The 16,033-nt window shown below is 42.4% G+C and overlaps 1 protein-coding gene across 1 annotated transcript; it reads left to right on the top strand.

Moving 5' to 3' along the window:
- The first annotated feature begins 454 nt into the window (after positions 1 to 454).
- Positions 455 to 13,388, top strand: LOC125507251 (proline-rich receptor-like protein kinase PERK9). The gene is made up of 4 exons (XM_048671893.1): positions 455 to 460; positions 11,123 to 11,443; positions 12,799 to 12,854; positions 13,053 to 13,388. The coding sequence occupies exons 1-4, from the start codon at positions 455 to 457 to the stop codon at positions 13,300 to 13,302; spliced, it is 633 nt and encodes a 210-aa protein (XP_048527850.1). The 3' UTR covers positions 13,303 to 13,388.
- Positions 13,389 to 16,033: the final 2,645 nt, after the last annotated feature.

Raw genomic sequence — 16,033 nt, 5'->3', positions numbered from 1 at the left:
TGTACATATGATGGACAAACGAGAGTAATAATTCCTTGGGAAAAATGAAGCCAAACAAGCAAAAAATACTTGGATCAATAGCACCTGGTTAATTTGTTGTAGCAATCCGAAGGAAGGTGAATCCCAAAATTGGGACTCGATCCGCACACCCATTGCCTAATGGGCGATAAAACGACGGCATGGCAATGATGGCAAAGGTTGGCTCACCGAGGCAAAGCCCTCGGTCCAGCTAACGTGACGGAGCTGGTCGGCTAGTGACGCCGAAGTGTCCGGAGTAGGTTGATGAAGAGATGGCGAAGCCCCCGGTCCAGCCGAGATGTTGAAGCCTCGATGTCAGCCGATGAGTCGAAGTAGGCCGGCATGATGGACACCAGCTTGAAGAAGCAATAGTGCGGCCCTGCCGATGCAAGTCGTGACGTGGTTGATGCTGGCTTGATGAAACGACCGTGCGGCGATGCCGGTATGCCCACTCCGTGTAATCTGTGGGGCGGCGATGTTGGTGATGATTTATCCTTCGTGATGCCGGACTCTTGTTCGGCTTGCCGAGATGATGACCCGAAGAAGTTGAACTCGGCTCAACAAAGTGACGACGTGTCTAGCGCAGGTCGGCAGCCGTGGAGCAATATTGCCGGACTGGTTTGACACCAGCATGATGTTGAAGATCATGTTCAAAAGATCTTAAAGTTAGTGGGATGTTTTCGGGAACAAAACACAATACCCCATACAAAACTTCCTTCAAAAGGGATGTCCGAAATCCCGTTCATAAAAAAGACGAACTCGGGTCGGATTCATTTTCGCGCAGAAAACAGATCCGAAATATGATGCACTAATCGGAAGGTTTCCGAAGTTTGGACGGTCGGATCGAGCTCAAATTTTGAGAGGTGGTAGATATAGGAATTCTGCAGCCGATCAACGGTTGGATATTTCAAAGGACGTCCGAGCTAGAAGCTGGACACCACGCCCTAAACTCATCCAGATTCCTGTCCAGATTTGACAGGGCTCCGGTACATCGTGGATTGCCAGAGATTCCTCCATCGAAACTCGACGAAATTTCCCAGGGTTGTTGTAGACTCAATTCCGCACAATTCTACCAAAGCGATCGTTAAAAAGACACTTGAGGAGGCGGTGGCGGCGGACACAAGTTTGCTATCCATAAAAACAGCACGGGCGCCCGAGGGCAATGTTGATGTTGAGCCCCCAGGCTCCCTGGATGGTTCCTCCATGATCTTGATAGAGATCGGAGTTGATGTTTATAAAGGCCCTCATTCGAACATGACGATCGGAGGTAGGGCGCAGTCCTTGGTCAAACCAAGGTGACCAGTCGAGCTGCTGATGAAGATGCCGAAGTCGTAGTTGATCTGCAGGCGAGCCATCAACCTTTTGCCGAACACACAGCGGAACTCTCAATGAAAGCACCAATGTCGTTGTCAAAACCGGCGGATCTCGGGTAGGGGGTCCCGAACTATGCGTCTAAGGTGGATGGTAACAGGAGACAAGGGACACAATGTTTCACCCAGGTTCGGGCCCTCTCGATGGAGGTAAAACCCTACTCCTGCTTGATTAATATTGATGATATGGGTAGTATAAGAGTAGATCTACCACGAGATCAAAGAGGCTAAACCCTAGAAGCTAGCCTATGGTATGATTCTATGTTGTATATGATCTATCGACTAGCCTGGCCTCGGTTTATATAACGCACCAGAGGCCTAGGATAACAAGAGTCCTAGCCGAATACGCCGGTGGGGAGGAGTCCTTGTCTTGATCGCCAAGTCTTGTGGAATCTTCCTTGTATGTGGCAGCTATCCGAACTGGCCCATGAGTATACGGCCATAGGGGTCCTCGGCCCAATCTAACAGATCGGGAGATGACGTGGTGAGTACCCCCTAGTCCAGGACACCGTCAGTTAGGTTTACCTTAATACGTTTGTTGTATTTGCGGATGCTTGCAATAGAGGTTAATCATAAGTGGGATGTTTGTCCAAGTAAGGGCAGCACCCAAGCACCGGTCCACCCACATACCAAATTATCAAAGTGCCGAACGTGAATCATATGAGCGTGATGAAAACTAGCTTGATGATATTCCCATGTGTCCTCGGGAGCGCTTTACATCATATAAGAGTATGTCCAGGCTTGTCCTTTGCTACAAAAAGGATTGGGCCACCTTGTTGCACCTTATTTACTTTTGTTACTTGTTGCTCGTTACAATTATCTTATCAAAAAACTATCTGTTACCACTTATTTCAGTACTTGCAGAGAATACTTTGCTGGAAACCGCTTATCATTTCCTTCGGCTCCTCGTTGGGTTCGACACTCTTACTTATCGAAAGGACTATGATAGATCCCCTATACTTGTGGGTCATCAAGACTCTTTTCTGGCGCCGTTGCCGGGGAGTGAAGCGCCTTTGGTATGTGGAATTTGGTAAGGAAAAATTTATATAGTGTGCTGAAATTTACTGTCACTTGTTACTATGGAAAGTAATCCTCTGAGGGGCTTGTTCGGGATATCTTCACCCCAACCAGTAGAGCAAAGAGTTGCTCCTCAACCTACTAAACCTACTGAAAATGAAAATGCTTGCTTCGAAATTCCTTTGGGTATGGTAGAAAAACTGCTAGCTAATCCTTTTTTGGGAGATGGAACAAAACATCCTGATGAGCATCTAATATATGTGGATGAAGTTTGTGGATTATTTAAGCTTGCAGGTGTACCCGGAGATGTTGTTAATAAGAAGGTCTTCCCTTTATCTTTGAGGGGAGATGCATCGACATGGTATAGGCTATGTGATGATATGGAGTCTTGGAACTACAAACGATTGAAATTGGAATTTCATCAAAAGTTTTATCCTATTCATCTTGTTCATCGTGATCGCAATTATATATATAATTTTTGGCCTCGCGAAGGAGAAAGCATCGCTCAAGCTTGGGGGAGGCTTAAATCAATGTTATATTCATGCCCCAATCATGAGCTCTCAAGAGAATGATTATTCAAAAAAATTATGCTCGGCTTTCTGATAACAATCGCACCATGCTTGATACTTCTTGTGCTGGCTCTTTTATGATGAAGACTATTGAATTCAAATGGGATTTATTGGAAAGAATTAAATGCAACTCCGAAGATTGGGACCTCGACAATGGTAAGGAGTCAGGTATGACACCTAGTTTTGATTGTGTTAAATCTTTTATGGATACCGATATTTTTCATAAATTTAGCACTAAATATGGACTTGACTCTGAGATAGTAGCTTCTTTCTATGAATATTTTGCTGCTTATGTTGATCTCCCCAAGGAGAAGTGGTTTAAATATCATCCTCCCATAGAAGTAAAAGTAGCTGTACCTATTAAAGTTGAAGAAAAGACTATCACTTATAATGATCCTATTGTTCCTACTTTTTATGTTGAGAAACCACCTTTCCCTATTAGGATAAAGGATCATGCTAAAGCTTCAGCTGTGGTTCGTAAAAGCAATATTAAAACATATACACCTCCTGAGCAAGTTAAAGTTGAACCTAATATTGTTATTGTTAAAGATCTCTTGTCTGATAATATAGATGGGCATGTTATTTATTTCTGTGATGAAACTGCTAGAATTGCTAAACCCGTGATACATATAAACCTAGACCTATGGTAGGTATGCCTGTTATTTCTGTTAAAATAGGAGATCATTGTTATCATGGCTTATGTGATATGGGTTCTAGTGCTAGTGCAATACCTATTGACTTATACAAAGAAATTATGCATGACATTGCACCTGTTGAGTTAGAAGATATTGATGTCACAATTAAACTTGCTAATAGAGATACTATTTCACCAATGGGAATTGTTAGATATGTTGAAGTCTTGTGTGGGAAAACTAAATACCCTGCTGATTTTCTTGTTCTTGGTTCCCCACAAGATAGCTTCTGTCCCATTATATTTGGTAGACCCTTCTTAAATACTGTTAATGCTACCATACATTGCACAAGAGATGTTGTTACTGTCGGTTTAGATGATATGACTCATGAATTTAATTTTTCTAAATTTAATAGACAACACCGTGAAGAAGAATTACCTAGTAAAGATGAAATTATTGGTCTTGCTTCTATTGCCGTACCTCCTAGTGATCCTTTAGAACAATATTTGCTAGACCATGAAAATGATATGTTTATGAATGAAAGAAGGGAATTAGATGAAGTATTCCTTAAACAGGAACCTATTCTGAAAAACAATTTACCTGTTGAAATCCTAGGAGATCCTCCTCCACCCAAGGGTGATCCCGTGTTTGAGCTTAAACCGTTACCAGATACTCTTAAATATGCTTATCTTGATGAGAAAAATATATATCCTGTTATTATTTGTGCTAACCTTTCAGAACATGAAGAAGAGAGATTATTGAAAATTCTGAAGAAGCACCGTGTTGCTATTGGGTATACTCTTGATGATCTTAAGGGCATTAGTCCCACTCTATGCCAACATAAAATTAATTTGGAAGAAGATGCTAAACAAGTTCGTGATCATCAACGCCGACTGAATCCTAAAATGAAACAAGTGGTAAGAAAGGAGATACTAAAGCTCCTTGAGGCAGGTATAATTTACCCCGTTGCTGATAGTCAGTGGGTAAGCCCTGTCCATTGTGTCCCTAAGAAGGGAGGTATGACTGTTGTTCCTAATGATAAAGATGAATTGATTCCTCAAAGAATTATTACTGGTTATAGGATGGTAATTGATTTCCGCAAGTTAAAAAAGGCCACTAAAAAGATCATTACCCTTTACCTTTTATCGATCAAATGCTAGAAAGATTATCCAAACATACACATTTTTGCTTTCTAGATGGTTATTCTGGTTTCTCTCAAATACCTGTGTCAGCCAAAGATCAATCAAAGACTACTTTTACATGCCCTTTTGGTACTTTTGCTTATAGAGGTATGCCTTTTGGTTTATGTAATGCACCTGCTACCTTTCAAAGATGCATGATGGCTATATTCTATGACTTTTGTGAAAAGATGTGTGAGGTTTTCATGGATGACTTTTCCGTCTATGGATCTTCTTTTGATGATTGCTTGAGCAACCTTGATCGAGTTTTGCAGAGATGTGAAGAAACTAATCTTGTCCTGAATTGGGAAAAGTGCCACTTTATGGTTAATGAAGGTATTGTCTTGGGGCATAAAGTTTCTGAAAGAGGTATTGAAGTTGATAAAGCCAAGGTTGATGCTATTGAAAAGATGTCATGTCCCAAGGACATCAAAGGTATAAGAAGTTTCCTTGGTCATGCCGGTTTTTATAGGAGGTTCATTAAGGACTTCTCAAAAATCTCTCGGCCTCTGACTAATTTATTACAAAAAGATATACCATTTGTCTTTGATGATGATTGTGTAGAAGCACTTGAAATACTTAAGAAAGCATTGATCTTTGCATGTATTGTTCAGCCACCTGATTGGAATTTACCCTTTGAAATTATGTGTGATGCTAGTGGTTATGCTGTAGGTGTTGTTCTAGGACAAAGAGTTGATAAGAAACTAAATGTTATTCAATATGCTAGTAAAACTCTAGACAATGCTCAAAGAAATTATGATACTACTGAAAAAGAATTCTTTGTAGTTGTATTTGCCTGTGATAAGTTTAGACCTTATATTGTTGATTCTAAAGTAACTATTCACACTGATCATGCTACTATTAAATATCTTATGGAAAAGAAAGATGCTAAACCTAGACTTATTAGATGGGTTCTCTTGCTTCAAGAATTTGATTTACATATTGTTGATAGAAAAGGAATCGAGAACCCTGTTGCAGACAACTTGTCTAGGTTAGAAAATGTGCTTGATGACCCACTACCTATTGATGATAGCTTTCTTGATGAGCAATTAAATGTCATAAATGCTTCTCATACTGCTCCATGGTATGCTGATTATGCTAATTACATTGTTGCTAAGATTATACCACCTAGTTTCACATACCAGCAAAAGAAAAAGTTCTTCTATGATTTGAGACATTACTTTTGGGATGACCCATATCTTTATAAAGAAGGAGTAGATGGTGTTATTACACGTTGTGTACCTGAGCATGAACAGGAACAGATCCTACGCAAGTGTCACTCCGAAGCTTATGGAGGGCACCATGCTGGAGATAGAACTGCACATAAGGTACTACAATCTGGTTTTTATTGGCCTACTCTCTTCAAGGATGCCTGTAAGTTTGTCTTATCTTGTGATGAATGTCAAAGAATTGGTAATATTAGTAGACGTCAAGAAATGCCTATGAATTATTCACTTGTTATTGACCATTTGATGTTTGCGGCTTTGACTATATGGGACCTTTTCCTTCCTCTAATGTTTATACACATATTTTAGTTGCTGTTGATTATGTTACTAAGTGGGTAGAAGCTATTCCAACTAGTAGTGCTGATCATAACACTTCTATTAAAATGCTTAAAGAAGTTATCTTTCCAAGGTTTGGAGTCCCTAGATATTTAATGACTGATGGTGGTTCACATTTTATTCATGGTGCTTTCTGTAAAATGCTTGCTAAATATGATGTTAATCATAGAATTGCATCTCCTTATCACCCACAGTCTAGTGGTCAAATAGAATTGAGTAATGGAGAACTCAAATTAATTTTGCAAAAGACTGTTAATAGGTCCAGAGAGGATTGGTCCAAGAAACTTGATGATGCATTATGGGCCTATAGAAGTGCATATAAAAATCCTATGGGTATGTCTCCATATAAAATGGTCTATGGAAAAGCATGTCACTTACCTCTCGAACTAGAACACAAGGCTTATTGGGCTATAAAAGAACTAAATTATGATTTTAAACTTGCCGGTGAGAAGAGGTTATTTGATATTAACTCACTTGATGAATGGAGAACCCAAGCCTACGAAAATGCCAAGTTGTTTAAAGAAAAAGTTAAAAGGTGGCATGATAAAAGAATACAAAAGTGTGAGTTTAATGTAGGTGATTATGTATTGCTATACAACTCTCGTTTAAGATTTTTTGCAGGAAAACTTCCTCTAAATGGGAAGGTCCCTACGTTATCAAGGAGGTCTACCGTTCCGGTGCCATAAAAATCAACAACTTCGAAGGCACAAATCCGAAGGTGGTAAATGGTCAAAGAATCAAACATTATATCTCAGGTAATCCCATAAATGTTGAAACCAATGTTATTGAAACCATAACCCTGGAGGAATACATAAGGGACACTTTCCGGAATGTTTCAGACTCCGAAAAGGAATAGGTATGTGGTAAGGTAAGTAAACCGACTCCAAAACAGTTTCTAATGCAATATTTCTCCGTTTTGGAATATTTAGAAAATAGAAAAATAAGCAGCAGTCCGGAAAGGACACGAGAGCTCCACGAGGGTGGAGGGCGCGCCCTACCCCCTGGGAGCGCCCCCCTACCTCGTGGGCACCTCGTGTGCTCTCTGAACTCCGTTTTCTTACAGAACACGTATTTTGGTCGGTAAAATTTCATTATATAACCTTCCGGGGGTTTTGACTCCCGTATCACGCAAAAATCTCATGTTTGTGTTTCGAGCTGTTACTGCTGCAGATTTGAGCAGGATGTCTTCGCAAGAGTTAGTCGGGGAGAGCCGGGTGTCTCATCGGGCACCGGGATCAACGACAAACAATCATGTTGACCCCTTTGGGCCAGCAACGGAGGAAGAGATGGAGGCTGATTTGATGAGGATAGATGCCATGGAGGACCAAGAAGTCACTTCCCGCCTCCAAGCTGGATTCACAAAGGGAGAACTGCAGAGCTCAGCTATTCCATACTCGGTTATCCCTTCCAATGTTAGATTTCTTTCTTATGAGAATATGAAAAAGAGTGTTATTGGTTCTCCCGCAGCTATGCAGCACCCTTGGGTGCAGGGAGCTTTGGCTGTTACAGGAAAACTCCGAAAGGAAATAATGGACTCAAGCAGCAAGTCAACAAGCTTGAGGAGGAGAATCGTATCTTGAGGGGCATCATCATCAAGAACATCACATCACCATCCCCGAAAAGAGAGACATAATCACCTGGGTATGGGCACTCCACTTAGCAACTGCCAAGCTTGGGGGAGTGCCCCAGTATCGTATCACCATCACTTTTATCTTTACCATTTTTCTGCGTTCGATCCTTTTGTTAGTATTTTGATCTAGTAGAATAAAAGTTCTTAGTATGATCTAGTCGTGAATTTTACTTTATTATCCTTCTTTGTAATCGAGTCCTTGAGCTATATAATAAAGATTAGTGTTGAGTCAAGGGCTTGATTATTTTTTCCATGATCCCAAGTGAATAAAGAAAAGAGAAAGAAATAAAAAGGAAACAAAGAGATCATATGAATCTTATGGAGAGTAATGAGCTTACATGGAAAGAGTATGATGAATAAAAGTTATTGAGGGTTGACAAACATAGTTTTGGTCATCATTGCAATTAATAGGAAGTAATAAGAAAGAGAGGTCTTCACATATAAATATACTATCTTGGACATCTTTTATGATTGTGAGCACTCATTAAAATATGACATGCTAAAGAGTTGACATTGGACAAGGAAGACAATGTAATGGGTTATGTTTCTTACATCTGAGATAAATTATATTGTCTTGGATCCTCCAACATGTTGAGCTTGCCTTTTTCCCTCATGCTAGCCAAATTCATTGCACCAAGTAGAGATACTACTTGCGCTTCCAAATACCCTTAAACCAGTTTTGCCATGAGAGTCCACCATACCTACCTATGGATTGAGTAAGATCCATCAAGTAAGTTGTCATCGGTGCAAGCAATAAAAATTGCTCTCTAAATATGTATGATTGATTGGTGTGGAAGAAATAAGCTTTATACGATCGTGTGATATGGAAGTAATAAAAGCGACAGAATGCATAATAAAGGTCCATATCACATGTGGCAATATAAAGTGACGTTATGTCGCATTAGGATTTTGTGCACCCAACCATAAAAGTGCATGAAAACCTCTGCTTCCCTCTGCGAAGGGCCTATCTTTTACTTTTATCTCCTACATTGCATAAGAGTCATGGTGATCTTCACCCTTCCTTTTTACATTTTATCCTTTGGCAAGCACAATATGTTGGCAAGATCCTGGTATATATGGCTAATTGGATGTGGGTTTTCATGAACTATTACTGTTGACATTACCCTTGAGGTAAAACGTTGGGACGCCAAACTATAAGCCCCTATCATTCTCTGTGTCCGATTAAAACTCCATACCCATAAGTATTGTGTGAGTGTCAGCAATTGTGAAAGACTATATGATAGTTGAGTATGTGGACTTGCTAAAAAGCTCTTATACATTGACTCTTTCCTATGTTATGATAAATTGCAATTGCTTCAATGACTGAGATTATAGTTTTTTAGTTTTCAATGAAGTTTACGATTCATACTTGATATTGTGATTGAATTATTACTCTAGCATAAGAAATCATATGACAAGAATTATATAAGTTGTTGTTCTAAGAATGATCATGATGCCCTCATGTCCGTATTTTATTTTTATTGACACCTTCATCTCTAAACATGTGGACATATTTTTCGATTTCGGCTTTTCGCTTTAGGACAAGCGAGGTCTAAGCTTGGGGGAGTTGATACGTCCATTTTGCATCATGCTTTTATATCAATATTGCATTATGGGCTGTTATTACACATTATGTCACAATACTTATGCCTGCTCTCTCTTATTTTACAAGATTTACATAAAGAGGGAGAATGCCGGCAACTGGGATTCTGGCTGGAAAAGGAGCAAATATTAGAGACCTATTCTGCACAGCTCCAAAAGTCCTGAAACTTCACGGATGATGTTTTCCAAATATATAAAAAACATTGAGCGCAAGAACTTCACCAGGGGGACCACACCCTGCCCACGAGGGTGGGGGGCGCGCCCTACCCCCCTAGGCGCGCCCCCTACCTCATGGGCCCCCTGGTGGCCCTCCGGTGGCCATCTTCTGCTATATGGAGTCTTTCGATGGGAAAAAAAATCATAAGCCATCTTCTCGGACGAAACTCCGCCGCCACGAGGCGGAACCTTGGCGGAGCCAATCTAGGGTTCTGGCAGGGCTGTTCTGCCGGGGAAACTTCCCTCCCGGAGGGGGAAATCATCGCCATCGTCATCACCAACGCTCCTCTCATTGGGAGAGGGAAATCTCCATCAACATCTTCATCAGCACCATCTCATCTCAAAACCCTAGTTCTTCTCTTGTATCCAATTCTTGTCTCCAAGTCCGGGATTGGTGCTAGTAGGCTGCTAGTAGTGTTAATTACTCCTTGTAGTTGATGCTAGTTGGTTTAATTGGTGGAAGATCATATGTTCAGATCCTATATGCACATTAATACCCCTCTGATTATGAACATGTTTATGCTTTGTGAGTAGTTACGTTTGTTCCTGAGGACATGGGAGAAGTCTTGGGTTAGTAGTCATGTGAATTTGGTATTCGTTCGATATTTTGATGAGATGTATGTTGTCTCTCCTCTAGTGGTGTTATGTGAACGTCGACTACATGACACTTCACCATTGTTTGGGCCTAGAGTAAGGCATTGGAAAGTAATAAGTAGATGATGAGTTGCTAGAGTGACAGAAGCTTAAACCCTAGTTTATGCGTTGCTTCGTAAGGGGCTGATTTGGATCCATATGTTTCATGTTATGGTTAGGTTTACCTTAATACTTTTGTTGTATTTGCGGATGCTTGCAATAGAGGTTAATCATAAGTGGGATGTTTGTCCAAGTAAGGGCAGGACCCAAGCACCGGTCCACCCACATACCAAATTATCAAAGTGTCCAACGCGAATCATATGAGCGTGATGAAAACTAGCTTGACGATATTCCCATGTGTCCTCGGGAGCGCTTTACATCATATAAGAGTTTGTCTAGGCTTGTCCTTTGCTACAAAAAGGATTGGGCCACCTTGCTGCACCTTATTTACTTTTGTTACTTGTTGCTCGTTACAATTATCTTATCACAAAACTATCTGTTACCACTTATTTCAGTACTTGCAGAGAATACCTTGATGGAAACCGCTTATCATTTCCTTTTGCTCCCCGTTGGGTTCGACACTCTTACTTATCGAAAGGACTATGATAGATCCCCTATACTTGTGGGTTATCAGTAGCGAGGCGTATACACCCACGCTGCTACTAAGTGGTCTCGAACAATGCCCTCTAAGATAGGCCGCCAACACTACTAGTATACTCCCACACCCCCCGATCCACCCCACCCCACCAAGCGTTGTCCCACTCCACCCACCCCCGTCTAAAAAAATCCACCTCCGATCCAGATCCCCTCCACCTTCACCTCCGATCCAGATCCCCTCCTCCTCCTCCCGCGGACGCACGGCGCGCCAGTCGCCTTCTTCCGCGACCTCGCGTCCCCGTCCCGTCCCACCGCGGCGGCCCCCACTTCGCCTCTCCCGCGGCCGCCCTGCCCTCCGCACGCCACCGTTGTCGCGGCGTCGCCCCACACCCGCCCGGCCGCACCCACCTCCGGAGCAGGTGAGGATCCTCCCCGTCGTGGTTTCTGCTCACCGTCGCCGGCCGTGGTCTCCGCGCGCTCGCTGCTTGCTCTTCCCCGAGCCCCCACCGACCCTGATTTCTGAGCAGTTCCTCACACGCACGCGGCGCTGGCGGGGGTTCGATCCGTGTGTGGCTCAAGTGAAATCCATGGGCGAGATTGGAGGACGTATGGGGGTTCAATTTGTGCATGGCTCGGGTGAAATCGGTGAGCGAGCTTGCAGGTTGGAGCGCGGGGGCTTGATTTGTGCGTGTTTCCGGGTGAAATCCGTGAGCGAGCTTGGAGCACGGCGGTTCGATTTGGTTTCGGTTGGTCTGTGCGCCTTGTTGGGGCTTTGATTCCGCTAGCTGGAAACCGTCAGAAGTTTCGAGAGTGTCGTCGCTGCGCCTCGTGCAGGTTTTGAGTGCGACGGGGATCCGGTTCCCGTCGGTGCTGTGATGCGAGGATTATGAATGTCGCACCAGTTCTACGTTTCTGTGATGGAGTTGGTTTGAATCCGGATGCGAGGTGCTTTTGTCTGCCCGTCCATTTAGGTGGCAGTTTATTTTAGGGGATTTAGCGAGGCTTTGGCCTGGATTTTAGGTTTTTTAGGGCGATTCAGCGAGGTTTTGCCTACAGCTAGCTCTGAAATCCAGGACACCAAGTTTCAGGCCAGTTGCAGGAATCATGGATGCAAACAGTTCTGGGTTGTAGAGTATAGGCAGTCACATGATCCAGAATCATGTATACATGTCATGGACCATGGAGCCCAGCCATGGATGAACAGCAACAGTTCAATGTCAATGTCAAGGTTCTTCTAGTTTGAATCTACATACATACATGCTTTACTGAATTTTTGCTGCTTGGTCAGACTCTAGTGTTGAATAAGATGGACACTGACTGCATTGTTTGCTAATTAATTATTTTGCTTGCTCCCACATAAATTCACTATAATTTAGTTTGCCGATTGGTCTAGTTGGATTTCTCAAGATGTTAGCAAAGCGTGCCACACTGCTGCTATCTGTCAACTGAATGAAGCTGCAAAAATTTGGAGTTGCTGCTGCTTCTTGTGTTCATTTCCTTGTTGTCGAATTCGTACCTGACTAGTCTAGTTAGTACTATTGCAGCAGGTTGATTAACGGAAAACTCTTGCCCTTGCTTAACATATCTAAAATCTAGTCAAATTCATCAACAACATAATTTTTACAGCAACAATGCATTCAATAATCTGACCTATCTATATGCACACTTTGAGGAAGAAACAGGAGATATATGTGCTTCTATTGCTTCTAAATTATATACATGTATTTTTAGTTATTCAACATGCTTCAAACTTTTTCTGTTCGATTTGGTGCAGGAGGATGCCCGAGCTGACCAGGAGGACACCCTTCTGCACCTCGGCCACCACACAAGGTCGTCCTTCTATTTTTTTCGCTGTTTGTTCATGTCCTACTTGTGTTTCAGTTCCATTGGCTCCTACTGCAAACAGGTCTATAACAGGTGCTTGTGTTCTACATAGTAGCAGATCTGTTTATGTGAGCTACAATGGCCTACTTCTTCCTAATAATATGAACACTATCTCATCTTGCCATTTTCCCCTCTCTCCTGCAGGTTAACACCTGGAGAGGCTCGAGCTATGAGCAGCGAGCTGTTCCTACTGTCGCCGGATGCTCCAGCGGCAAAACCTCCGTCGACGAAGGCAATGCCCGCTTGTTCGCCCCCTTCAGCCGCTCAGATCCCGACGTCAATAAGGACATTACACTGGCAGATTAGCGTAATTTTTCCTTTTCATTTTTCTTATTATTGGAGTGAGGATGTTAGAATGAGGAACTGTATGATAGTAGATACGGCAACAGTGTAATAGTATAATCAGGAATAACGACATTTCCATCACTATTGTGTTTTCTTGAATTGTATGCATAAAATGGAATTTGTTGATTTTTTTAATTCCTAATTCGTTTGTAGTGGCGTGGGGACAAATTTGCATGCTACTGGTATTTAAGATACTAGTAGCGTGGGTTGAACCCATGCTAGTACTAACTATTAGCTGTAGCGCGATAATAGTAGCGCGGGTACCCGTGCTGCTAGTAGCCATTTTACCCACGCTGCTAGTAGCCTTTTCCCTAGTAGTGTTATAGCAACTTTATATATTTTTTGGTACAAACCTATTGACATAGTGCCAATGCCAGTTGCTATTTTTTTTTGCTTTTTTTACTTTGCAGAAAATCAATACCAAACGGAGTCCAAATGCAGCAAAACTTTTTGGAGATTTTTTCTGGACCAGAAGACACATGTTGGGCCAAGGAAGTACCAGAGGGGGGCTCCGAGGGGAGCACAACCCACCTGGGGCGCCTGGGGGCCCAGGCACGCCCTGCTGGGTTGTTCCCACCTCGGCCGCCTCCCGCACCGCCTCTTTGCTCTATAAATACCCCGAAAATCCAAAAACCCTAGGGGAGTCTACAAAACACAATTCCAGCCTCCGCAAGTTCCAGAAACCACAGATCCAATCTAGACACCATCATGGAGGGGTTCATCATCCTCATTGGTGCCTCTCCGATGGTGTGTGAGTACTTCATTGTACATTGATGACCCACAAGTGTAGGGGACCTATCGTAGCCTTTTCGATAAGTAAGAGTGTCGAACCCAACAAGGAGCAGAAGGAAATGATAAGCAGTTTTCAGTAAGGTATTCTGCAAGCACTGAAATTATCAGTAACAGATAGTTTTGTGATAAGGTAATTTGTAACGAGTAACAAGTAATGAAAGTAAATAGGGTGCAGCAAGATGGCCCAACACTTTTTGTAGAAAAGGACAAGCCTGGACAAACTCTTATATAAAGGGAAATGCTCCCGAGGACACATGGGAATTATCGTCAAGCTAGTTTTCATCACGATCATATGATTCACGTTCGGTACTTTGATAATTTGATATGTGGGTGGACCGGTGCTTGGGTACCGCCCTTACTTGGAAAGCATCCCACTTATGATTAGCCCCTATTGCAAGCATTCGCAACTACAATAGAAGTATTAAGGTAAACCTAACCATAGCATGAAACATATGGATCCAAATCAGCCCCTCACGAAGCAACGCATAAACTAGGGTTTGAGCTTTTGTCACTCTAGCAACCCATCATCTACCTATTTCTTCCCAATGCCTCCCTCTAGGCCTAAATAATGGTGAAGTGTCATGTAGTCGACGTTCACATAACACCACTAGAGGGATGACAACATACATCTCATCAAAATATCGAACGAATACCAAATTCACATGACTACTTATAGCAAGACTTCTCCCATGTCCTCAGGAACAAATATAACCACTCACAAAGCATATTCATGTTCATAATCGGAGGGGTATTAATATGCATAATGGATCTGAACATATAATCTTCCACCAAGTAAACCAACTAGCATCAACTACAAGGAGTAATCAACACTACTAGCAACCCACAGGTACCAATCTGAGGTTTGGGTACAAAGATTGGGTACAAGAGATGAACTAGGGTTTGAGATGATATGGTGCTGGTGAAGATGTTGATGGATATTGACCCCCCCCCCCCGATGAGAGGATCGTTGGTGATGATGATGGTGATGATTTCCCCCTCCCGGAGGGAAGTTTCCCCGGCAAAAAAGCTCCACCAGAGCCCAAGATTGGTTCCGCCCAGGTTCCGCCTCGTGTCGGCGGAGTTTCGTCCCGTGAGCTTGCTTATGATTTTTTTTCCTTGACGAAAGACTCCGTATATCCAAAGATGGGCATCGGAGGGCCACTAGGGGGCCCACGAGGCCGGGGGGTGCACCTAGGGGGTAGGGCGCGCCCCCACCCTCGTGGACGGTGGGTGGCTCCCCTCTGGTACTTCTTTCGCCCAATACTTTTTATATATTCTGAAACGTGCTCCCGTGAAGTTTCAGGACTTTTGGAGATGTGCAGAATAGGTCTCTAATATTTGCTCCTTTTCTAGCCCCGAATTCCAGCTGCCGGCATTCCCCCTCTTCATGTAAACCTTGTAAAATAAGAGATAATAGGCATAAGTATTGTGACATAATGTGTAATAACAGCCCATAATTCAATAAACATTGATATAAAAGCATGATGCAAAATGGATGTATCAACTCCCCCAAGCTAAGACCTCGCTTGTCCTCAAGCGAAAGCCGATATCGAAAAATATGTCCACATGTTTAGAGATAGAGGTGTCGATAAAATAAAATACGGACATGAGGGTATCACGATCATTCTTAGAGCAGCAACATATATGTATATATATATTGTCATATGATCTCTTATGCTAAAGTAACCATTCATTCACATACTCAGGTATGAATCAGAAACTTCATTGAAAACTAACAAACTATGATCTCAGTCATTGAAGCAATTGCAATTTATCGTAACATAGGAAAGAGTCAATATAAGAGCTTCTCATCAAGTCCACATACTCAACCATCATTTAATCTTTCACAATTGCTAACACCCACGCGATATTTATGGTTATGAAGTTTTAATCGGACATAGAGAAAGATTGGGGCTTATTGTTTCGCCTCCCAACCTTTTACCTCAAGGGTAATATCAACAATAATAGTTCATGAAAACCTACATCCA

The sequence above is a fragment of the Triticum urartu genome, chromosome 5, assembly GCF_003073215.2.
Source record: "Triticum urartu cultivar G1812 chromosome 5, Tu2.1, whole genome shotgun sequence".
In the NCBI taxonomy this organism is placed as follows: domain Eukaryota; kingdom Viridiplantae; phylum Streptophyta; class Magnoliopsida; order Poales; family Poaceae; genus Triticum; species Triticum urartu.
This window is presented reverse-complemented; position numbering and strand designations above follow the sequence as displayed.

Coding starts and splice junctions, on each gene's coding strand:
- LOC125507251 (XM_048671893.1), top strand. Junction 11,444..12,798: donor CGCACCCACCTCCGGAGCAG/GTGAGGATCCTC, acceptor GATTTGGTGCAG/GAGGATGCCCGAGCTGACCA. Junction 12,855..13,052: donor CACCTCGGCCACCACACAAG/GTCGTCCTTCTA, acceptor TCTCTCCTGCAG/GTTAACACCTGGAGAGGCTC.